This window comes from Monodelphis domestica, chromosome 5 (genome assembly GCF_027887165.1).
Source record: "Monodelphis domestica isolate mMonDom1 chromosome 5, mMonDom1.pri, whole genome shotgun sequence".
Classification (NCBI taxonomy): Eukaryota; Metazoa; Chordata; class Mammalia; order Didelphimorphia; family Didelphidae; genus Monodelphis; species Monodelphis domestica.
Genome location: NC_077231.1, coordinates 313,619,927 through 313,645,492, shown reverse-complemented (window position 1 = coordinate 313,645,492; position 25,566 = coordinate 313,619,927). Strand labels below are relative to the sequence as shown.

Sequence of the window (25,566 nt, the reverse complement as noted above, 5' to 3'; positions counted from 1 at the left end):
CCTGAGCTTAGCCTTGGAAGACTGCCTGCACGTGGTCTCGGGGCCCAAAGCCCCTGCCCCCCCCCCCCTTTTCAAAGAGAAAAGCCATGTGGGCCTCTGAGCTTTTCCGCCTTTTTCCCAAAAAGGGAAGCTACATGATCCCCTTTCCCTAGGAGGGAGGCCACGTGGTGCTCACCCCCTTTCTCAAAGAGGGAGGCCACCAGTGTTCTAAGCCCCACATCCTCTTTCCCAAGCAGGGAGGTTCTCCATAGAGAGAGCCCCAGACCCCTAAGCACCTTCCTTGGGAGAGAAAGAAGCCAGGGGGTGCTTTGAGCACTTTCCTGCCCACGTGGTAGCAGAGCCCCCTTTGCCCAGGTCTCACGTGGTGCTCAATCTCCAGTTGTCTGGCTCCTGCCTAAAAAGCCCCTTCCTTCAAACCCACGTGGTACTGGTGCACCCCTGAACCCCACCCAAAGCCATATGGTGGAAACCCCCTTCCTTCCTTAGCCCTTTCCTACTCCAGCCAGCCTGGGGAGGCCCATCTCCTGCCCACTGAAAGGAAAGACTCCAAAGCACACCAGGACCAGCTCTGTGTGTGTGTGTGTGTGTGTGTGTGTGTGTGTAAGTGTGTGTAAGTGTGTAAGGGGGGCTTGACTCTCCCTTACTACCTCCTCCCCCATTTAAAGGCAGTTTTATTTCCCCAGGCTGTTGTCTGTTCTCCCCAAGTAAAAGGCAATGCTCCTGAAGGTGATTTCTCCTCCTAGCAAGGTCACCTCTCTGGCTGGACATCTGATGGATGAAAACAGCTGCCTGGGCTCAGGCCTCCACAGACAGGAAAGCTAGAATCTAGACCTGGGCTTTTCTGGTACAATAGAAGAAGGGAACTCCCAAATGAGGGAGCTCCTTTTAGCAATACAGAGGTACGGTCAAGAGACTTAGCCAAGGCCACAGTGAGTATGGGTCAGAAGCAGCACTTGAACTCAGGTCTTCCTGCCTTTGAAGCAGGAAAGCTGTCTGTCCATCAAGCCAGGCTGCCTATGGCTGGAGTCTAATGAACTGAGGGGTTCTTCTCTAGACTTCAGTTTCCTCATCGGTAAAATCCGAAGAAGGCTGTGCTGAGGGCTCAATCCTAGCTGACTTCTCTGATCTTAGGCAGCCCTGAAATGGGAGAAAGAAGCCCTAGGTCTGGATCAGCCCCCTCTCTGGGCTTCTGTCCGAGCCAGCCACCCCTTGGGAACCCTAGAAATACAGCCCAACGCTCCGAGTCCAGAAAGGGGCTTCAGCTCCCCTAAGATTGGGCCATTTCCCCGGCTCGATTCCCTCCTGGAAAATGAGGCAGTGGGAGGAACCGCTGGGCTGGCACTGCTCTCTGAGGCCACTCGGGCTCCTAAGTTCTATGATCCTGAAATCCATTTTGCCCAATCTCTCAAGCCATTTTCTAGTGCGTCTGGTCCAGCCTTGAATAATAGAGATAATTCCACCCCCACTACGGGGCTGGGAGGGTAAAAGGCCGTTGATTGGAGCGGCATTCAGCCGGAGAAGAAAGGGTCCTTACAAACCACGGGCAGCTGATTTCTCCTCCACAGCCCCTCCGAGCCTGTTTGCTATTGTGTCCTTTGGTTAAATGGGGGTCTGGGAGGGAAGGCCCCCTGCCTGAGCTCTTAAGCACAAACTCTTTAGGCAGGGAGAGAGAGAAAGGGAGAGGTGTGTGTTAGGAACGGGAGCAAAGGGAAATCAGAAGCACTTATTTTCTGGCCAGCATGGTGGCCAGGCCTGCTGGGAGGCTGGACAGAGTGGGCTGGGGGAAGTTGTGTGCTCTGGAAGCTGAATGTTGGGCCCCGGCTCCCAGTGGGCATCCCCTGGACCTGGATCGGGCCCTACAGATGCCCATGGGCCAGGAAATAGTGCCCAGAAAGGGGGGGGGGGTGCGTCCAGGGGCTCCAAACCTGGGGTCCAACAGACTGGAGAGATTTGAAGGGATCCACGAACTTAAGTGGGAGAAACGAACTCTTTATTTTCACTAATCCCTGCTGGAACTGGAACTTCAAAAGGAAACCTGCAGAGGGGTCCCCCTTCTTCCTCAGAGCGCCCCCAGGAAGCAGGGAGGGGGCTAGGACCAGGACCAGAAAGAGACAAAGGAGGCCTGCTCTAGCCCGCCCCTTTGTTTTACAAAAACAGCCCTAAGAAAGCCCTGTCGGGGCCCTTGGGATGGGAGCTAGCCCAGTGCTGAGGCCACCCGTTCTGTTTCTGGCTTTGAAAAGAAAATGAAGCAGAAAATAAAAGCTGCCTCCCTCTTGCTTCCAGGCTACAACCAGGAGAGCCTCCATCCAGCCACGCTGACCCGGGCATGGTTTTCTTTTTCAATAACACTGTGTAGCCTGAAGTGGATTTCCATCCAGGTTCTTGTGTAAAGGGAAAGCAGGAGAAATCTGAGGCAGTGGCCTCTGCCATTGTCCGGGAGCTGGGCAAGCCACACTGGCAGGGGCCTCCAACATGTCCCCCACCAGGGTAGAAAGCCTCTGCCCTCAAGGAACCCACCTTGGAGACTGAATTTTCCTGGGTGGGGGAGGAGGAGGAGACCTAAGAAGAGGTCAGAGATTCCATCCTAGCTCAGCCCCTGCTCACCTCTGACTTTGGGCCAGGGCCATGCAGCTTGGCTGGGCTGCCTCCCAGTCACTAGATCTCCAGTCCCTTCTGTCTTCGCCTCTTGTTGTATTCCCAGCACTCGGCACAATGCCTGGCACAGAGCAGGTACTGAATAAATGGTCATTTACTGATGTAGCCTCTCCTTTTGAACCTGACTCTAAATTTATGCTTCCCCTCCCCATCTTGTGAGAATTGGGGAACAGGAAAGGCCATGGATGGATGGATGGATTGAAAAGCAATCTGGAGATACTGATAAAATGGGCTTTTTTAAAAATTCATTTTATTTTGAATTGAAGAAACACCAAATTAAATGGGCAGTTTCGTCTGTGTGATAGAGCAGAGAAGATTGCCCTGGAAGCCACACAGGTTTGTTCCATACAGCTGGCCTTTCCCAGAAGTTCAGCCGTCTTCAGTCAGGAAGACTCATCTTCCTAAGTTCAAAACTGGCCTCAGACATGTCCTAGCCATGTGACCCTGGGCAAGTCACTTAACCTTGTTTGCCTCAGTTTCCTCTTCTGTAAAATGAACTAGAGAAAGAAATGGCAAACCACTCCAGCATCTTTGCCAAGAAAAGCTCAAACAGAATCAGAAAGTGGACACGACTGAACGGCAGTTTCAAAGTTGAAGGGACTTAGAGGTTCACGTGTAGCAGAGTGGTGGCCAGGCACAGAGAGGGACATTGAGGTCCAGGTCTGGAGTCACAGGGCATTTGGTGGAAAGGGTGGGTTTGGCTAGGTGCTGGATAGAGTGAGTCTACCACAGGAGAGCAGAGTGGTTAAGGCTGGGAGCTCAAGAGGCCCCCGTGGGAGAGTTGGCAGTAGGGCTTGGGCCACCCCTGTTAGGACCACAAACCACCAGCAGCTGGTCCTCCCAGTATGGGCAGCCTAGGAAAAGCTAGACTAATTCTGGCCATTGAATCTCTCCCGCCTGACTTCCTTCATTCTCACCTGAACAAAAGCCTAACTCAGTTCATTTTCTTCTTTTTGTCCCAGGCTCCAGGAGGAAAACAAGGCAGGCTTATGGTGGATTCCCCCTTGTTTCAGGTACGGTCAGCGGGGTGTAATTCAAGCTGGCTTAGGAGGGGAATCGAATACTTGGCCAAGGATGAAAACCACAGTCTGATTGGGCATGCTTTCCATGCTCTGATGGGTTAAAGGATTTACCTGAGGCCAACTGGACATTCCTCTAGACATTTAAGATGTTGGGAAAATGAGACAATCTGCTTGCCGGGGAGGTCCATTTAGTCCAACAATGCCGAGAACTGAACAGCAATGACTCATTAAAAATAAGTTAATAAAAACTCAGTGGGACACCTTTCTCCCCTTCAGGCTTGTTCTGCAAAAACGAATTTCCCAGGTAAAGCGCTCAGCGTCTTTAATGTCAGTCGTGGGTGGCTTTGTTTTTGTAACCATTTGGCGCTTTCAGAAATGGCTTGATGAGCAGCCTGGATGGGGAGCGGCTCCTTTTTCTTGAAGATTGATTCTTCTGAGGCGCCACCGGGCCGTGGCACACTGATCGGACTTTCTCAGGGCCTGACAGGTGTCCAGTGTGTACCTCTTCCTTAAGTGCCCCTCTGGCCTGCCTGCTCGTTCTTGTTTTACAAAAGGCCTGTATGTGATGAGACCTGTTTGTCCCCAGCCAGGGCTTCTTTTTCCTGCTCACTGCCACTTTTCGGAGGGCTGAGTCTGGAAAACACCCCACGCCATCTCCTAGCCTTTGGGCTCTGCTGTTGACTTCCCAACTCCTTGCTTATAAGAAAGAGGGCAGCCGAGTCACCGGGGAACCAGGTAGTGACTCAAATTAAGCTGGGACCCGAGAAAGGGCAGAGTAGAATCCTGGGCCAGGGTTTGATGACTGAAACTCCTGCTATAATTGGCCGTGGCTCCCGTGGCCTTTCCAGAAAGTGAGACAAAGCCCACCTCAGGCTGAACTTCTTGGGGTGCTTTTATGTTGGCCATTGACTCAGTGGATGAGGTGAGCAGTTTAGGAATGCCCAGAAGTCATTGAATGGCATCCAATCGCTCCATCTGAACCACCCGACAAAAGAGCTCTGGATGGACCCACTGGGGGAGCCTGGCTGCTCTTTGTTAAGTGTCATAGACTCACTGGATAATTAAATGATGTTTTTCCTTTGCCAGTTCTGGTCCTTGAATGAGAGAGAAAGCTGGTGCCAGTGCCAGCAGGGACAGACCCTCATTGGAGCCCTGGGCTGCGGAAGTTGAGATGAATCCAAGCTCAAAGATCCCATCTCCCCTTCCTCCCTGATGCCAACATCAAGGTGGAGTGACTTGTTTAAGGTCATGCAGGTAACAATGGCAGAACTGGGGGGAGGGTGGCACCCTTCTCATTGACTACTGTTCTTAGCTGGCATGCAGGCTTTCCAGGAAGAGTTTTAGGGACCTTCTGCCATTCCAGTTGGGAAAGTATGTGAATAATCTAAATAAACGACGGCATCCTCAAAAAGCCCAATGCAGTGGAATCAAGCCTCCTAATGGGATGTGTCTAGACTGGTTCCATAGCCCAGCTTTCCTTCAGAATTCACCAGAAGAGGCCGAGAAGCCTCTATATAGATGAGGAAATGAAGGGTGCTTCCTTGGGTGAGGTCACCCCTGGTGGGGCTGGGGCTTGGCCAGAAGCCTTCTGCCTTGGAGCCCAATAATCTTCCTTCTCTGAAAGAGGGTTCAGCTGCAGGTGCAGCCCCCATTCCCAACCCAACAGGCCAACTCCTACCTACTCGATTTCTTCTGAAATGCTCTGGGCATGTGCAGAATTCTCTGCTCTGCCTGGGTCTGGGAAGCACAGAACGATAAGAAGACAAGGTCTACTCTGAGAAGAGTGGAAGATATTGGGGGGGAGGGAGGCTGTTTGACTGACACTGCATAGGGCAGGCATTTAGAATAAATGCCGGTTCCTGAATTTGGAGCTTGCTAACTGGCCGGGACCTTGGACAAGTCCCTCAGAGCCTCCCTAAAGTACTTTGCATTTCTTCTGTGTTGTATGGCAATCCTGGGTCTTGAGGCATTTTCCTTCCCTTGCTACCATGTCAACTCCTTGAGAGCCGACACTCTTTCGGGGTTTGCCTTTTTCTCTGCTACCTGACCCTAGAAGGGGCTGAATAAATGCTTGCTGTTGATTGCTCGACTTAACCTGTCTGTGTCTTGAGTTCCTCATTTATAAACCAGGGGCTGTGTGGACTGCTCTTTCCCGGGAGGGGAAGAGAGCACACTTCAAGGTCCTGCTTCGAAGCACATACATTTTCCAAGACTGGTATTGGTGGGGGGCAGCTGGGTGGCTCATTGGATTGAGAGTCAGACCTAGACACGGGAAGTCGTGGGTTCAAATCTGGCCTCAGACACTTCCCAGCTGTGTGACCCTGGGCAAGTCTCTTCACTCCCTTTGCCCAGCCCTCACCACTCTTCTGCCTTGGAGCCAATACCCAATATTGATTCCAAGACAGAAGGTGAGGGTTTAAAAAAAAAAAGACTGGTATTAGTGGCAAGTATCTATCCCCTGTGTCCAGGAATTCCTGAAATTCCCGTGTGCATGGATCTTGCCTACACCTCCTCTTCTGACCCTGGGCATTTTTACTGGCTCATCCCTGCTCAGTGAAACAAGCGGAGCTCTGACAGTGCCCGAGGAACCAGAGCTGGGTGAATAGTATGGCCCGGACCAAGAAGAGTTGAATCAAGTCAAGATCCTTGGAGACACATGTGCTGCCTGGCACATAGTAAGGTGCTAGGGCTTAGACCTATGCAGAGGGGTGGGAAATCCCTCTCCCAGTGCCCGTTGTAGCCTCAGTACTTTAGGGCCTTAGATGCCTTGGGGGCACTAAGAGATTAAGTGACTTGCCCAACTGGGCAGGACTTGAACTCAGGTCTTCTTGGCCTTGAGATTCTGTCACCCCCAAACAATAAACTGTCACGGCCCCCATACCTTCAGGATAAAATCCTATTTGGTTTTGAAAGTTCTTCACAACCTGGGTCCTCCCTGTCTCTTCAATCTTTTTACTCCTTTCCACCTAGTCTATGACCCAGGAATGCTGGTCTTCATGCTGTTTCTCCCATAGGACACTTCTCTGTTCTGAGAATTTTTCCTGGACATCCCTTCTGCCTGGGAGCTCTCCCTGGCTTCCTTCAAAGCCCAGCCAAACTACCACCTTCTCTAAGCATCCTTTCCCAACATCAAGACCTTCCTCTGAGCTGATCCTTAATTTATCCTGGCTGCATCTCATTGGTAAATAGGTGTTTGCTGATGTCTCTAATAGTTAATACAGTGTCTGGCACATAGTAGGCTTTAAAAAATTTGAAAACTTCTGACCTTCTGTCTTAGAATCAATACTGTGTATTGGTTCCAAGGCAGAACAGCAGTAAGGGCTAGGCAATGAGGGTAAAGTGACTTGCCCAGGGTCACATAGCTAAAAAGTATATAGGGCCACATTTGAACCCAAGACTGCCCTTCTCTAGGGCTGACTCAATCTACTGAGTTACCCCAACATAGATTTTTTTTTTACTTATGGGATTAATAATGAATAAAAAAAGAATTTTAGGCAGGAAGCGGTTAAAGAGTAGTTCAGCTGGTGTAGGACTGGGATTATACCTTCAGAACAATTAGGGATTGGCCTTCTTCCATTTCATAGGTTAAGGTAACCCTTGCACACTGGTACCATCGAGCCTCTTAACATGTTTAGGAGATTGATATGTTAGTGAGATGCAGGAAATCCTTGAAAGACACTTAGGGTTTAGGGATCCCCTCAGCAAGCATCACAAATGGGGGGGGGGGGGGCTGAGAAATAGATGGACGGAACTGGATGCCTGGAACAACAAATTAGCTTTCCAGTGGTACCTGATACTTTCCCAGAAATGGGTCCGTGACATGCATGATTGGGAGGCTAATGGGATTTTTCTCCTTTGCTCTGAGCTGAAATGTAGCCAAAGCCCCAGCTGTCTCCTCAAATGGTACCTGGATTAACAAGATACCAAATTCTTTTGTTTGGCCCTTTCAGACAATGGCCCCTTCTTCCTCCTCGCAGGCTTACTTCCAAATGGGTTGTGTTCCCAAAATTAGCATGTTAAGTCAGTTTGGAACTTGACAAACATTTTCCCATAGAAACAATCATCTACACGGTTCTCAGGCCAGCCAGTAAATGCCTCTGTAACCCATAACATAAGCACAGTGGTCATGCCCAGTACCCTAATCAGCCTGTAGAACACTATTTCTATGGGAAAAAATGCATGCCATGTTCCACCTTGGATGCCCAAAACAACAGATCTATGTTGATTCTGGGCTCTTTTCCTTCTCTTCAGCCCCCAGATGGGAACTCCTAGCTCCAAGGTGGGTATAGGTTTCTGGGATTGGGAAAATGGAAATAAGGAGAAGGGCAAGAAGGCCAACCCCCAGGAGTAAGAGAAGGCAGTTTTGTTGGAAACCTGGGTACACGTCTCATATTCCTCCCTCTGACTTTCTGGGCCCATTCACCTAAAAGCTTTCCTTGACCCCCACCCCACTCCCCAGCTCCAACTAAAGATATTCTTTCCCTCATGGGTTTATAAAGCTTGAGCCAGAAGGATCCCAGAGGCCATGAGTCTTAATCCCCTCAAGTTATTGGTGAGGAAAATGAGACTCGAGGAGAAGTGACTTGGTCAAGGTGACAAGGCAGCCAATGTCAGAGGCAAGATTGGAACCCAGGACATCTGATTCCAAAGTCAGTGCTTTATTTTTCATGGTACCTCACAGCAACAGGGGAGGACCCACCCATGTATAAACAGGTTCTTAAAGAATATAGGTAAGGAGGTTTCTTCCCAGGTAACCAGAGAAAAGTGGAAGAACTGCTCTCAGTGAGTTAGCAATGGACCCACAGTTCTTCCTCTTGCTGAAGGGAAGCAGGCCTGCTAGGAGCTGACCGAAAGCCCTGGCATGGTTCTGTTATCCACAAACTTACCAGATGCCATCTTTGAAAGGTTGGCCATCTCCACACCCTAAGAAACCACAATATGATGGGCTCTTTGTAAGCAGGCAAAAGAGTCTGCAATATGTATAGAAGGTCCAGATTTGGACTGAGGACTCCTGGGTTCACATCCTGCCTCCCTTCTGATTTCTTATGACACCTTGGGCCAATCACTTCCCCCTCTGGGCTTTATTTTCCCCATCTCTGACATGAGGGATTTGTCCAGGCCCAGCATTCCATGGTCCTTGGAAGCTTGGTCCAGTATCAGAGTTCTAAGGCCCGTAGATTTGTTTCCAGCTGAAAGGGATTTAGGAGCACATTGGCCAATACCCTCATTTCCCAAGTGAGGAAACTTGGGCCCAAAGGAATAAACAATTTGACCCTTCTCCAGGCTTTGCCCTTTTCTCCTGTTTCTCCTCTTTACCCTTTCACACACACAATAAGTTGACTTGCATCCATGGCATGTCCCTTCCCAAATTTGGAGAGCTTCGAGCTCACTGTGTGTGTGTGTCTTTATTATTCTAACTTCTCCAGGCCCTTGCCCAGATGCCCAAGCCCCTGGTATCCCCCTGGCATTGGCCTTGCTTGGCTTCCTCACTCCCTTTTCTGCTGCTGCCTTCGACCTGGTCCCTGAACAACAGAAACAGATGCCATGGTCTGGAGCATCCCATGTCAGATGGACACTTGGCCCTTTTCAGAAATGTAGGGCAGCAGGCCAGGGATAAAGAGGCCCCTGGCTCTACCCACTTCTCTATTTTTATGCCTTTGCCCCATAAAGCAAGGCAACACATACACAGAGTCAAACTCTTCAGACTTCTTCATCCTATGTGAGAAGAAAAAGTTGGAACAGTGTGAATTTCAAAACTACTCCACCCTATTCAGACCATTCTTTAGAAGATCTGATTTTAGTGATTTCCTGATCAATAACAATAGAGATACTTAGAGTAACAGAATCAGGTCTTGGAAACTAGATTTCTCCTCCCTACTCAGTGTAACAAGATTAGGAAGGGCTGTTGCAGCAAACTCAAGATTTAATTATTTGAGAATATGGCCTTCAACAGACATGTGCAAAAAAAGGACAGACCTCTGGGCAGTCCTAGGTCAAGCCTGAGCCACCATTGGTACATGTGAGACACAGGAAGTGAGGTAGAGAACAGCCTCTGGAGTTCTTGGGACTTCCTGTGAGGAGGGCTAGAGTCATTTGGAGGCTGGTATTTGAGGTTGGAAGAGCCCCTTCAGATTGGTCACGTGAGTGATAAGGACTGATCCCTTTCCCTGCCTTGGCTATCCAAGGCCTTAATGCCTGCTTTGGCTCAGCCTGAGCCAGAGTGGTTCTGAGTTAAACTTCTTTCCTTCTCTCTCTCTCTCTCTCTGGGTAGCTCAGTGGATTGAGAGCCAAGCCTAGAGGTGGGAGGTCCTAGGTTCAAATCCGGCTTCAGCCACTTCCCAGCTGTGTGAACCTGGGCAAGTCACTTGACCCCCATTGCCTAGCCCTTACCACTCTTCTGCCTTGGAGCCAATACACAGTATATATATAAGGGTTTAAAAAAAAGAAATAACTTGACTGGCATCTCTCTCTCTCTCTCTCTCTCTCTCTCTCTCTCTCTCTCTCTCTCTCTCTCTCTCTCTCTCTCTCTCTCTCTCTCCCTCTAGTGCTTTCTTCCTCCTGTTCTAATTAAAACACCATAAAAATTTGGCAGCTGACTTGAGTGTTTCATTTAGGAATTATGTAAGGGAATTCCTTGGCGACCTTAAATTAATATATATCAGTCTTTTAAAGTGATTTCAATATCACAACAGGGAGAGGCTCTCTCCTTCCTTTTCCCCCTCCCTGTGGTCTGTCATTCCAGGAGAAGACACTATTCAAGACAATAGGATGTGTTAAGGGTAAAATTAGGGTTGTTGACTGAATATATTATTTTAGTGGTCACCAGGGATTTAAATTCAATCCCAATAAATACTCAAGTCAGCTTGGGATTTTATGGTGGTTTAATTACAATAGAAGGAAGAAATTAAGAAGAAGAGAGAAAGGAGAAGGGAATTGGACTGCTCCGTCCCAATCTGAGCCAAGCAGGAGTTCAGAGGCCTCAGCCCAGGGGCCTCTCCAGAAAGCCAAGGGAAAGGGGGAGTCAGTCTTATCACTCACCACGTGACCTTCTAAAAGGAAGCAGTCTGAGGACCTCCTCCAGGCTCGAGTTCTGGGGCCAAGTCCACCAAAGCTCCCAGTGCCGCCCAGAGAGAGCTCACAGGAAGTCATGCAAAATATATAGGCAGTTCTTTACATCACTTCCTGTGTCTCACATGTACCAATGGTAGCTTAAGCTTGGCTTAGGACAGCTCAGGGGGTCAGTCAGTTGTTTCTGATTTGTCACTTGCTAGTACACGCCAGTCATAGGTCATCCTCTCCTACAGTTAATCCTTAAGTGGGGGTGTCTACATTCCTGGTTGCTAGAATTCTAAAGACTAAGCAGGGTGGAGTAAATCTAAAATTCACAGATGCCAGGCAAAGGAGGAGAGCCTGGGTCCTATAAGCCACCTGGTGAGGGCATACATCTCCACATACATACTACATTTTGCCATACCCTAGGACAGCATTGGCAAAACTTTTAGAGACCATGTGCCCAAAATGCACCTTCAAGCTGCCTGTGAGCCCCCCATTGCCCCAGATAACAGAGAGAGGAAGTGTACACGTTGGACTGCTGGATAGAGGGGCAGGGAATATGAAAATTGTCCTCAGGTGACAGAGACAAACCAAGTTTGGGGCCTAAGAATTTAGGCAAAGGTATAAACTTAGGAAATAATATTCCAGATCTAAGGACAAAGGTTGGAATGAAAACATCTCCCCAATAGACTAAATATCTTAGGAAGTGGCACAGATGGCTAGAAAAATGATCTTGAGACAGAATATGTTTTGGTACCCATTTAACCATGAACTTGCTGAACCTCACATGCACTCACACTCCCCCTGTTCCCTCATTCCTGTGGTTTTTTCCTTTATACACCCTATTCCTAGTCAATAAACTTGGCTCACATTAGTTACCAGCTATGCAGCCCTTCTGACCTCAAAAGGTTCTTCTCTCTCTCTGGTCTTTTTTCTCACTCCTACCTAAGGGACCTTTGGCCCCTGTCCTGAGTCTTTGGGGCTCTACTCCCTCTTCTAAGCTCTAACTCAGGCTCAGTGGAGAAGGGGAACAGAGCAGTCCCCTCCTACATGCAGGGGCATGCATGCCACGCCTTAACCAACATGTCCGTAGGGCTTGCCAACAAACTAGACTCAGTCCCACCACCTCTGCACCAGGGGCCATTCTGTCTATTCCCATGTTGGTGAATCTATGGCACACCATGCCAGAGGAGCTGCTCCCTTCCCCTTCTCCATCATACCTCAGGACAATTTTCACATGTCCCTCTGCCCAGCAGCCCAATGGGAGTGCTTCCTCCCTCCCCTATCTGGGGCAAGAGGGTGACTCACAAGTGGCATGAGGGTTGTAGTTTGGGCATTCAGTCTCTAAAAGGTTCCCCATAAGGGGTCTATTCCCTTCTCTAGCCCGGGCTATCCTCTACAATCCTCTACAAGATTAGAAGTCTAAAGAGTGGTATGGCATTCACCCTGCTCAAGTCATTTCCTCAGAATCCCCTTGAGTCTAGCCCAACATGCATACAAGTGAACTGGTGAACAAGGAAAAGGAAGGAGGTTTGATCCAGATGTGATTTCATCAGTGTAGGGGGTTCCAAGTCTGAAAAGACCCTAGTGAAAGCCAGCACCTGGCCTGTTTCATCTTAGAGCTTTGTCTAGGATACCATGAGGTTAAGTGATTTGCCCAGAGTCACAATCTGCTGGGACCTGAGAAGCATCAGTGGAGAGAAATGATGTTGGGGTTGGAGGACGAGGCATTTTGACTCTCTGAAGCTCAGTTTCCTCATCTGTAAAAGAGAGTGATTGGATTAGATGATCTCTTTGGTCTCATCCAACTCCTGATCTATGATTCATGATCTTCTATAATCTATCAAAGCAAATAGACCTAAAGTAATGCAGACCACAATGGAATACTATTTCTCTAAGAAATGCTGAGCAGGATGATTTCAGAAAAAGCTGGAAAGACCTACATGAACTGATGCAGAGTGAAATAAGCAGAACCAGGAGGACAGTGTACACAGTTACTGCAATATTGTGGCATGATCAACTGTGATAGACTTGGCTACTCAGCCTTTACTTTCTGTCTTGGAATCAATACTGTGTATTGGTTCCAAGGCAGAAGAGCAGAAAGAACTAGGCAATAGGGGTTAAGTGACTTGCCCAGAGTCACACAGCTCAGAAGTGTCTGAGGCCAAATTTGAACCCAAGCCCTCATGTCTCCAGTCATGGCTAGCTCTACCCACTTAGCTACCCAGTTGCCCCTAAAGTTTATCTTAGAATCATGAACACACATTTAAGTTTTGCCTCTGACACATAGTGACTCAGATACCCTGGTCAAGTCATTTAACCTTTTCATGCCCCAAGCAACTTTCTAAAATTACATATTATCAGCTGATGGTGGAATCACCAGTCTGGGGAAAAAAACCAAAGCCAAGGACCAAAACAATAGAGTAAGCCTTTTGTGAACTGTAAACCAGTGAAAGGAACTGACCCTGTGATTGTGGGACAGCTAATTGTCCCTATGATTAGACAATCAGAAAATCTACTGAGGTCTTTGGCTACATTAAGAGGAGAAGCATATCAGGCTGCCTTCCCTCCATCCTGCTCTGGCTTGACATCTGGCACATAGTATTAGGTGATGGAGAAAGGGCAGCAGGGGAAGGGCAGTTCAGAGGGTAAAGGTCCTCAGGATGATGTTATGTGAAATCTGCTTGAAAGATCTTGGAATTTAATTTTGAAAAGGGAGGACTTGGGGCCAAGTTTAGAGTTGGAGACCTCCCCCATGCTTTGTGTCTTTAGGGAATAAATTGATATAAATATTGGGTTTTGTAGACCGCTACCTGAACTGTAATTTATAGTCTTAGAGAGATGCACAGGAATACTTCACTGGGAGGTTAAGTGACTTATCCAGGGTCACCCAATCAATAAGAGCAATAAAAAACAGGTTTTTCTGACTTCAAGACTCATATATACACTATGACATGCAGCCTCTCTAGAGGCCTTTATAGAGAAATGGGATGACTTTAAAACCTCTCTTTTCTTAATGATATAATTAATTATGAAAATGTGAAATTAATATATTTAATAATAACACTTAAGGCATAATAATAGATTATGTCCACAATTTCCAAGTCTTTTAATTCCTCTAAGTACAAGATGGAATCATGGAGAGAAGCATAATGTAGTTTTTGAAGATTTTTGTTGTTCAGTTATGTCTGACTCCTTGGGACCCCATTTGGGGTTCACTTGGCAAGTATACCAGAGTGGTCTGCCATTTCCTTCTCCAGCTCATTTTACAGATGAGGAAACTGAGGCAAACAAGGTTGAATGACTTGTGGAGGGTCAGCCAGCTAGGAAGTATCTGAGGCCAGACTTGACCTCAGGAAGATGCGTCTTCCTGACTCCAGGCCCAGGACTCTTTCCACTGTACCACCTAGCTGCCCTCTTAGTAAGTGTGCCTGTACCAAATACTTGTGGCCTAGCTCCCAACCTGGCTGCCTTCAACACCAGAAGGCTCCTTTTGTTTGGACATGAACAGCCAAGTGGGTCAAAATGCCATGCAGTAAAAAAAAAAAAAAAGAGCTGATCATCTGGGTGCATTTGTCAGGAGAGAAAAACAAGCCGCTAAGAGCAGCCACTGCTGCTCAGTCTGACGAATGTGGGAGGGATAAAACCAGTGAACATCTTGTAGGTTATGCAAGAAAAGTGCCCTTTTCAGGCCCTGTGAGCCCCAGTCCTACTCCTGGGCAGCGGCCCCAAGCAAAGAACAAAGCCAGAGACATGAGAATGTGACTTAGACCCATAGATGAAGGAATCTATTAAGTTGTCAAGCACAGAACTCAATACTGGGGTGCAAAGAAAGGCAGACACAGTCCTGGCTGGGGGCTGGGGGGTTCCTGGGAGAGATAATTGGGGGGTTTACATCACGCACAGTAGGTACAATGCATCCTAGAAGAGGAAGCTGAGAGCACTTGGAAGGGGAGGTGGGGACTGGCAAATGCCTCTTGCTGAAAACAGCACTGGGATTGAAGGAAGCCAAGAATTCTAAGGAAAAGGGGAGAAGGGGGAGCTTTCTAGACCTAGAGGGGGGCACAGAGAGGGCATATGTATGAACCACTCCAATATTTGTGATGGACTTCTACATGGTAACCAACCAGGAGCTCATTGATTGGGGACAGCTAAAGAAATGGGGGCAAAAGAATATCATGGGATATTGCCATGGAGCGAGAAATGATACATGTGCAAAATTTTGGGAGATTTGGTGAACCAGCACAGAGGGAAATAATAATAGCAAACATTTGTCTAGCTCCTACCATGTGCCAGGCACATATAGATATTATCTCATTTGATCCTCATAATAACCCAGGGAAGTAAGTACAGCTGTTGTCCCCATTTTACAGATGAGGGAACTGAGGTTAAGTGACTTGCTTAAAGTGACAGAGCTAGTATGTGTCTGAGGCTGAATTTAAAATCAGGTCTTCCTGAATCCAGGCCCAGTTTTCTACCACTGCTCCACGTAGGTGTCTCTAGACCAAAAGAATAATAGGCACAATGACTTCAACAATGTTAGTGCAAAGGTGTCTGAGAGGAAGTCAAGATCTAAGTTAATTAAAAAGCAAACAGTGGTCTCAGATAATGAAACAGTGGCCAGGGCCTGCCACATAGTATTCCATAGTGTTCCATAAATGTTAATTGTAGTATGAAGATAAGAAGTTGGATACATTGTCAGATGGATGAACTATTTCTTTGTTAAAAAGGAGGATTGATTTTTTTTTTTTGAGGAAGTAGGATCTTTTTAGAAATTCCTGTGATGCTAAAAAAAGGGCAAGAATAAAATAATAAAATGATTCAATCATTAATTATTTTTAATTAAAAGATTAAAAAAGTATCATCTCTTCCATGATCCATTCTGTCCTTCTAACATTTTAGAGGGTATAATATTTTTTACTGAAGGAAAAGCTTATTTTACCCATTATGTAAGTTCTGGAGAATAAATACCCTAATAAGACCCCAAGGTCCTTTTCAAGCACAGCTCATGTACAACTCCCACCCGAGGTCTTTCCTGATCTCTCCAGTTGATAATTCTGAAATTTGTATTTCTTTGTGTTTGCTTTTTATGCTTCATTTCTGCATATGTTGCCTCCTCTGGGGGCAAGTGCTGTTGGGCTTTGTCTTTCTGTCTCTAGCTCAGAGCACATCCCTGATAAATATTTGTTGAACTGCTTTAAACTTTGTAAGGACAAAGGAAGAGGGTTTGTTGAATTGATTAAAATTCTTTAAATGCAAAGAAAGAGGGTTGTTTTTTTGTTTGATTTTTTGGCGATCCCCTCACTCTGGACATTCAGCTAATCCATGTATACACATTACTGGTCTCTCAGACTGTGATAGATGGAGGTGATCAGGACAAAAGTATGAGGAGGTACCTAGAAAGAGGGAGGACTCTGAGAATCCTTGTATGACCCAAAAGCTTACTCTCTGTGAGTATGGAGAGGGAAGGGAGGGAGGGAGATGGTTTGGGTCTTACGATTTTGGAAAATGACTGTTGAAAATTATTATTACGTGTAATTGGAAAATAAAATATCTTTGAATATATATATATATATATATATATATATATATTTAAAAAGGGAGGGCTAGAGAAATGTTGGAAGGAGCTGGGATCTTATCTAAAAGGAGACCTAACTCCCAGGTGGCCAACTCAGGGCAGTCAGAAAGATGAGTCTTTGGAAAAGAGAAACCAGAAAGTCACTATCAGGAAGCTGAAGAGGGCGTGATACCATGGTGAAGTGAATCCTGTAAAGTGGAGAAGAAAGAATTCTTTCTTTTGAGGGACTAAGACTGTAATAGTGACCCTCTGGATTAAAAAAATTAGTGGAGCAGCTAGAGAAATTAATAAGAGCTTTTAAAATTATCTGTTATAAATTTTAAATTGTATTTTTATATATATATTTTAAAATTTAAATATATTTTATACTTTTAAATTTAAAATTGTGTTTTATGTATATTTCAAATATATGTAGTCAATAAATCAGTGAGTTCTAGTTATCTTAATAGATATGTTTTGTAAATGTGTGATTTGCATCATTGTGCATTAATCTCTTACCCCTGAAATGAGCCTGGATTATTACAAATGGAACAACACCGATTGCTGGATGGAAAGGTCTTGAAGTTACTTCAGGTGCTGGAATTGCAACTGTATCTCCCCAAGGTGAGAACTTTGTGTCAAGCAAGATGTTATAATGACAGAGAAGACCAATCAGTATCAATCTGGCCATAAAACTAGGCTTGCCTGGTCTCTGGGGACAACAAGAACTTTTGTGAGTTTTGTTTGCCCCTCTCACCTCCCCCAACTTTACACAGTAGCAAAATCTTGCCATCATTTCCTTATCCTAAAGTGGGGCATAGGGCCAGTCTTGGGGTCTATGGCAGGATGTGTAATGCAACATTTCCAAGAATTTCAGACCCAGGAAGAATGCAAACTCTCTGAGGGCAGGGACTGCTTCAGCTCGGTCTCACAGTCTCCGGGTTTAGTAGAATACTGTCCACGTAGTGGGCACTTAATAAAACTTCCTTGAATGGGACCAAGTGGCCCCAGGCCCCCAGAATTCCAACAGAATATGTAAAGCAGGGAACAGCTGATCTCTTCTAACATTTGAAAGGGTATAACATTTTCTACTGAAGGAAAAGCTCATTTTACCCATTATGTAAGTTCTTGAGAATAAATATACTTTAAAGTCCTGGTTAATTGGCACTCAAGTAAGCAGAACAGGCAAGTAACTATCGTGTTGTTTTTCTCCCCAAAGGGCAGAAGCTGCTGGTAGGGAGAGCCAGAGAAGACCTAGAGACCTCAATTCATCACTCCAGCTGCCAAACTTCTGAGGCTTTCAAACACAATTAAAAGCCACAAGAGTTTCTTGGAAGATTTTTATATATAAATGTGTGTGTGCTAATTACAACTATTAAGGGCCTCTGGCTTGGGATTTCACACCTTGTCATAGCACCATTTCCCTGTCAACAAGTTATATGAGGCAGAATTCTAATTAATTTACTTTCCTGATGTCTCTTAAATGTCCTTTATTATTTTTTTGGGTAAAAGACAACGATCACCAGGATTTATTATATGAAGTGCTAATAGGCCTAACTGAGAAACGCAAGCAAAGATATTCACAAGATCCTGTCCCTTTCCACATTTTCAACTGGAGGTGAGTGGGTGGGAGAAACTAGATCTTGATGCTCTGGGAGAACAACCTCGCTCATTTGGTAGACTTTCCTGAGGGAAAAAGCCTCCTTCTGTGGACTTTTAGTCCATTTGTTGGACTTCTGGAATTTTGGGCATCGATGGTTTTTAACCCTTCAGAGATTGCTCCGGGTTCTCGGCACTAACATTTTCAGGGTTGGCGACCAAAGCCCAAATGAGCTTTACAACCAGCTCTATTATTTCCTTCTGAACAAGCCCAGAAATGGGACCCCCTGGAGACAGCGATGAATGCCATTGCCCATTCTGTTTACTTTGGGATAGAATTTTATAACAAGCGAAATTCAGACAATTTGCAACAGTTTCCAAGGTTGGTGATAAAGAACTAAGAACAAAGTTGGGATTCAGTAGTCTCAGCTAGTGGTAACTCCTTCCAAAGGAACATTAATACTGGCTTAAATTGTTTTGTTTTTCTTTTTCAAATGGGAATTCCTATCAGCCTTCAGAGCGAAGATGGATAGAGAGGCAGATCTGAGGACTGGGCTATCACATACAGATGGCACCACTAATACCCATTGCTCACTGGAAATACCTAAAGCTGTGGTTATTGCCTTTGTTTAAATCACAAATGGCTACGATTTCACTCAGAAGCCATTGCACAAGCATAAGGGTTTTCCCCTTATGATGGAATATTGTGGAGGTAGCATGTTTTTGTGGGCAAAAATACACTGGACCTGGAGGCAGGCGAAATCTGCCTTCCAATCCTTACTAGCACTTACTAGTGGTGTGGCCCTGGGCAAGTCTCTTGTCAACTCTGATTCTCAGTTTCCTTAACTGAAAAATGAGGACAAGAATACAAATTCTACCAGCTGTTGGGGTGGGAGTGGGAAAGACGGTGGCTGTTGTAAGCAAAGTACTTTAGAAACCTTAAAATACTCCAGAAATGAGCTATTAGCCTAACCTACAATTACACAACCACCACCACCTCCCAGGAGGGCGGGGAGAAGGGGAAGGAGGTATAAGTACAAATACCACCATTTTGGCAAGCCTAACAAATGCCATTTTGATAGGCTAACAGCCTCTAGGAATCTCTGACTAATCTTCACATTAAGACTTGAAGAACAGAAATTAGCAATGGGGACTCAGGCATTATTCAACCCGGCCACAGTTGGCACATCTGGATGGGAGGATGGGGCTTCTCTGCTAATGGCAGTTAAGAAGCAAGCCCTCAGTAAGACTTCTCTCTCCTCATACTCCTTGAGCTTTGGACACTGTCAATCATTCCTTTTTCCTATTCCCTTTCTCCTCTATTCTGCAATCGATTCTCCTCCTACCTATCTGACCATGCCTTCCCAGCATCCTTTGCTGGATCATTATCCAGGTCCCACTCAGATAGGTATAAGTATCACAAGACATTAATTACCTTGAGTCCTCTTCTCTAAGTGATCTCATTGGCCCCCATGGGCTGAATAACCCTTTTTCTACAAATGGCTCTCATAACCAGCTCTAATCTTTCTCCCAGACATTATTCCTGCATTGGCTCTTGCCTCCTGGCCTCTGTCTCAGAAGCCTCTGGCCTCTCATTCAACAATGACTAAGATGAAGCTTCTATTTCTTTCCCTGACTATGAATGTGGCCTCCAGATTTCACTTTTACGTTGTGGCACCATGTTTCTAGTCTTCCAGGTTCACAACTTCACAATCATCCTTGAATTTTCTCTGCCTCTCATCTCCAATAACCAACCAGTCACCAAATCTTGTCAGTTTACTTTCATTTCTTTGGCATCTATTTCCTCATTTCCACTCAGAACTATGCCAACCTTCAAGCTGCTGTCTTTGCTTCCAGTCTCTTCCCTCCCCAATCTGTCTTCCACGGATTTATGAAGATAGTTTTGACCATGTTGACTCGCTCCTTAAGAAGCTTCAGTAGCTCCCCATTACCTTTAGCATAAGATACAAGATCTTGACAGTTCAGTTCTTCTATAAACAAGAACCCACCTACCTTTCCAGACTTTTTTTCATATTACTTCTCTTCGTCTGCTCTGCCTTCTAGTCCAAATGGTCCAATACTGGTCACCCAAGCTCAACATTCCATCTTCCATCTCTGTGCCTTTGTGTAGACTGTCTGTCTCCATGCTTAGAATGCTCTCCTTCCTCAGTTGTGCCTTTTAGAAGATCTGGCTTCCCTCAAGGTCAGCCCAGGCACCATATCCTGGCCTTTCTAAGACCCTCTCCCTACTTGTTAGTACATTTTCTCTACTGAAATTACTTTGCATTTACTGATCCATACACTAGCATCCTTCCTAGTAGATTAGAAGATCCCTGAGAGCTGAAAGTGTTTAGCTTTTACCTTTGTATCCCTAGTGCCCACCAAGTGCCATACGCACAGTTGGCACTTGGTAAACTTTTGATGAAAAGAACAGAATTTAAATGAGAAGGACATTATTTGGACCTCCCATGGGCTAATCCTGACATTAGGTAGAGCTGGAATTTTAGCTGTATCATTTACATACACATACATACAATACAAGTGTGTTTCCTTTTCCTGAGGCTGAGCTATAGAACCAATCCACCATAGAATTGTTCAGATGATACCACTTAGGACAGGATTTTAAAGAAGTCAGCTAAGTTGTAGCAGTGCCCAAGCTGTAAATGATATGTGCATTCTATCCATCCTTCAAGGCCAGCTGGAATGCCACCTCCTCCAAACATCTGAAGCAATCTCTCTCTCATCAGATCTTGTGACATTTTCTACCCTTTTCATGCAGTCATGTTCTGATTTGTGTAATATTCATGTCTTGGGCAAGGATGGAGAGGGAGAGCCGTACTTTAGATCTCTTTAGACATGGAAAGAACCACAACTGATTTTCTAGCCTGCCTCCTCCATTGTTGGCAGTACAGCAGTCACTTGATCATCCCAAACAGGGAAGGTGAGCTTATTGAATGAATTAATCAATGAACAAGTGAATGAATAAGTGAACGAATAAATGAGGGCATCAATTAGTGGGAAAGTGGCTAGAAACGGTGATTGTGAAATCTGATCAATTTTATGTGAGGAAATTCTCTAATGGGTGATTTTATCAAATAAGAAGAGTTAACTTGTTTCTCAAGTTAAAAAAGCTTCCCTGTCCTTCTCTGGTGTTTTCTGGGTATGCAGATTTTGCTTCCTGAATCTCCGCGCATAAACAAAATACATGGTGTGCCCTATTATCACAAAGAGGATGGAAATGAACACCAGGAGCCCAAACTGTTGCGGGGCTGGGGCCAGGATGACAAGAATGAAATGGATAAGGTCCATTAGGTAGTTCATGGAGCACTGCACACCATTCACAGTGCCACGTTCAGAATCTGCGATGTTTTCCTGAAGGAGCTGAGTTACAGTGAGATCAAAGGACCAGAGACCTGCAAGGGAAAGATTTGGAAAAAAAATCAAAGTAGATGAAACTATAGCTAAAATGGCCTACTTCAATACTGAAGCACTGCCAACACATCTGGAACCTATGATTTCATCTTAAAGGGTCCCATCTCTACTCTCTCTCTTCAAATTTGGCTATAGTTGCTATAGCCAAAAAATTGGTTGTACCTCTTGTCAACCAATCTGGTGATGAATCTCTAGAAACTTAGCTGGGTCAGTCCCCCCAAAACAGATATTCTGTTAATTAATAAAATTTTCAGCTTTTCGGTTAGGCAGCATCTGGAAGAAATTGCACTCTTTTGGCAGATAGAGTCTTCAGGATGCAGGGGAAGAGTGCCTCATGTGTAGTGTAGTTAGAGAACTGGGGTTCAAATCCTCCTTACATGCAGCAGCATAGTAATTGAATTAACGTGAGCAAGTCATTTCACAAGCCTTAATTCCCTCTTCTGTAAAAATGAGAAAATTGGATCAGATTATCTTGAAGTTCTTCTCTGGCTCCCGAAATATGATGCAATGAATCTAAGGTCACCTCCACATTACAATGAAAATCAGTTCTTATAGAACAGAGCACTGATCTTGGAATCAGGAAGGAAGACCTGAATTTGAATCCTGCCCCTGCCCCTGCCCTGCCCCGACTAGTGGCGTGACTCTAGGTAAGCCTCTTAATCTTCCTCAGACTTTAAGTCCTCATCTATAAAATAAGGATAAAAATAGCACCTCTCTCCCAGGGTTAGGTTGAATCTCCAAGGAAATAGTGTCTTTAAAGAGCTTTGGCAACATTAAAGACCTGTTAAAGTGTTGAAGATTATTATGAAGCATCTTTAGGGGAGGACTGGAGACAGGTCAAGATGACATTGACACTTGAAAGGATGACAATGCCTGTCTAGAGGGAATGACTAGATTTGGGACAGAAAACAAAGATTGGGTTTCACACAAGCTGATCTAGAACCCCAACAAGTTCCAGCTCCAGCAAACTAGCTGTTGGCCTCCAGGAGGAAAAATTGACTGTCTGCTCCTCAATGCTCCAGAACAACTAACATGCCTGCATACAGTCTTTCAAAAAATAAAGAGATATTTTCCTTCCTCCCTCCCTCCCTCCCTCCCTCCCTCCCTCCCTCCCTCCCTCTCTCTCTCTCTCTCTCTCTCTCTCTCTCTCTTTCTTTCTCCTTCCTTCTTTCCTTCTTTCTTTCCTTCTTTCCTTCTTTCTTTCTTTCTTTCTTTCTTTCTTTCTTTCTTTCTTTCTTTCTTTCTTTCTTTCTTTCTTTCTTTCTTTCTTTCTTTCTTTCTTTCTTTCTTTCTTCCTTCCTTCCTTCCTTCCTTCCTTCTTTCTTTCTTTCTTTCTTTCTTTTTCTTTCTTTCTTTCTTTCTTTCTTTCTTTCTTTCTTTCTTTCTTTCTTTCTTTCTTTCTTTCTTTCTTTCTTTCTCTTTCTTTCTACTTCCTTCCTTCTTTCTCTTTCTGTCTTTTTCTTTCTTTCTTTCCCTTCCTTCTTTCTTTCTTTCTCTTTCTTTCTTTCTTTCTTTCTTTCTTTCTTTCTTTCTTTCTTTCTTTCTTTCTTTCTTTCTTTCTTTCTTTCTTTCTTTCTTTCTTTCTTTCTTTCTTTCTTTCTTTCTTTCTTTCTCTCTCTCTCTCTCTTTCCTTCCTTCCTTCCTTCCCTCCCTCCCTCCCTCCCTCCTTCCTTCCTTCTTTCTTTCTTTCTTTCTTTCTTTCTTTCTTTCTTTCTTTCTTTCTTTCTTTCTTTCTTTCTTTCTTTCTTTCTTTCTTTCTTTCTTTCTTTCTTTCTTTCTTTCTTTCTTCCTACCTGCCTGACTCTGTCTGTCTCTGTCTCTGTCTTTCTGTCTCTGTCTCTTTCTCTCTGTGTGTTTATTTATCTACCTATCTGTCTGTCTATGTATACCAATCTATCTGTCTGGACTATCTATCTGTCTGAAGGAAGGTTTGACCTTTTAAAGAGACTCTAATTCTTTGGGTGATTGGGGAAGGGAGAGGTGCCTGTGCAGCTAGGAGTAAGGAGGGAAAGAGTATAGGACTTGGAATCCTGCTTCATATTCCTCCTAGCTATGAGACTTTAGATAAGACTGGACTTGGTGACCTCTAAGATCATTTGCAGTTCTCTATGTTCTGAATGATCAGATTCACCATATAATACTGGACAAGTCATCTAATATCTTTAAGCCTCAATTCCCTCATCTTTAAAATGGGAAGAACCCTTTTAGCTGTACTATCTCATTGGGTTCCTATGAAGATCAAGTGCAACAATGGATAGGAAATGCTTTGTAGGTCTTGAAGCACATCATTTCTTACTATTCTTACTGATACGTGTTCAACTTTTCCAAGCGTTATTTAAATCTCTCTGTTGGGCCCTTCTGGCATCTACTGGGCTCTCAGAGAGTCCTTCAAGGTCTAAGAGCCTCTGGTTGCCGATGGTGATGCTACTCCCCAGCAGGAGGGTCAGCCGCAGCCATCCAGCCAGGGGGCAGGCGTGAAGGTGAAGAGCCCTCCATGGCTCATTGGTGGTCAAGGATGGGGCCTTATTCGGGCAGGTTCTACATGACTACAACCCGAGTCCTTGGTCTTCTTGGCCAGACTACTATTGGCTTTGTCTTTAAGCAAAGTACTTCCTCTCTCCTAGTCTTACTAGCAGAGCCCTGACCAGTTTACTCGGATCCCTGAAGACTCAGACAAACCAACATTGATAAGGAACCAAATAATTGGGCCACCTCAGAGCCATCCATCATCCTCAATCCTGTTGCTCAAGAATACAAAAAGCCCCTTCTGTGTGCTGCCCACTGCAGGAAGCCATGTGGCCAGGTGGAAAGAGTTTAGGATGGAGTAGCCCAGGTTCAAATCCCAGTCCTGCTAGTTAATTACCTGCATGACCTCTTGCCTGGGGACTTTCCAGGGAGAGTTTTAGAAACCTTCTGCAATTCCAGTTGGAAAAGAATAGGACTGATCTAGATCAAAGCACCCTCAAAAAGCCCAATGCAGTGGAACCTGTCCAGACTCTGGTTCTTTACCGCGGCTGTCCCAAGGATTGAGCCTGAAGTGGCCTCAGAGGGCCTAGAACAGAACTGGATGGGCCCCTGGGACAAGGGGAATCCCCCCCTTGATTTCTTGGCTCCATCACAAATGATAACAAGACAAGAAACCCTTCAAAGCTTTAAGCACAGCTTACCGATTCTGGCCAAGATCACACCTGAAAAGAGCAAGATGATGGAGATGTATGACTCGGGCTGGGTGCTCTCTTGGGCACCATCCATCAGAACAGTGTTATTGGTCCAGTGGATGGTGGAACGGCCAGGAAGAATGGGCTGGTTGATGTTTCTTTCGAAAGGAGAAACCTGTATCGGGTCCTCTTCCAGCATCCTGTGCCTTGAGGAAGAGCTGTGGCTGAGCGGAAGAGAGACAACCCCCAAGTCAAAAGGACTCCCGGGCGCGAAGACAGAGAACACACAGAGCAGCAGACAGACTATGTGAAGACAGCTGGAGATGATGCCTGTGTGGACCAAGCCATAGGACCGTCTCAACCTGGTGAAGAGAATCGTGCCCACGAGACCCGAGAAGGCTGAGATGGCCATAAGGAGGCTGAGAAGGGAGCCGCCAATCCCCTGTGTGTAGGCGTAGCCGGTGGTGATACAGTCAAAGCCCAGCACAGTGGTGTACAAGAAGGCCAAGCCCAAGCCTGCCAAGAAGACCGTTTGCCGGCAGTATGTTTTCCAGCCATCACAGCACGTCCGGACTAGCCTTTGGATCTTTCTAAGGCCAAGAGGAAACCTGGAAGTCACGTCCGGCTGGGTTTCCAGAGGCGGACGGTCCTCAGGGCCTTCCTTGGGCACATTGGCAAACTCATCGATGGTTGGACAAGAGTGAATTTCCCCTAAACAAAAGACAGAGTTAGCATCCGTAGTGCTGCCTGCTCTCAAGTAGGCTTGGTTGGTGCTGCTGGGAACACGACATCTTCTCCCCTCTCCCTGTGCCCTGCCTACACACCCCTTCTGTCACGTCTCAGCCATCTCTGCCCCGAACGTTGGCGCTCTTCTCTCTACCTCTACCTCGTGCTGATAGCCAAACATTTACGGAATCGTGTCTGTTTCCCTCCATCACATCCCTTAATGGGCCCCCTCCTTCTCCCCACGTAACTGTACCGCCTCCTTGCCTGGATTACTGGGAGAGTCTCCTAATGGGGCCACTTCAAATCTGCCTGTTTCTAATTCTTCACACACAGAATTGGAAAAGGAATTGGCCCAAGGCCTTGG

The 25,566-nt window shown here is 45.8% G+C and overlaps 1 protein-coding gene and 1 non-coding gene across 4 annotated transcripts in view; one reads left to right on the top strand and one right to left on the bottom strand.

Moving 5' to 3' along the window:
- The first annotated feature begins 3,720 nt into the window (after positions 1-3,720).
- Positions 3,721-3,797, top strand: LOC130454829 (small nucleolar RNA SNORD93). Its single transcript, XR_008912625.1, has one exon. It is a non-coding gene; the product is annotated as a small nucleolar RNA SNORD93 (small nucleolar RNA).
- A 963-nt stretch (positions 3,798-4,760) lies between these two features.
- Positions 4,761-25,566, bottom strand: part of LOC100619253 (solute carrier family 40 member 1-like) — a 42,414-nt gene continuing 21,608 nt past the window's right edge. For 2 of the 3 annotated variants that reach the window (XM_056800501.1, XM_056800500.1), the window contains exons 9-10: positions 24,486-25,187; positions 16,337-21,299 (exon numbers count right to left, since the gene is read on the bottom strand). In XM_056800501.1, the coding sequence (XP_056656479.1) occupies positions 21,004-21,299; positions 24,486-25,187 (998 nt within the window). In that variant the 3' untranslated portion in view covers positions 16,337-21,003. Of the gene's footprint in view, positions 12,491-16,336; positions 21,300-24,485; positions 25,188-25,566 lie in introns of those variants that run through there. The other variant, XM_056800502.1, reaches the window with a different exon arrangement.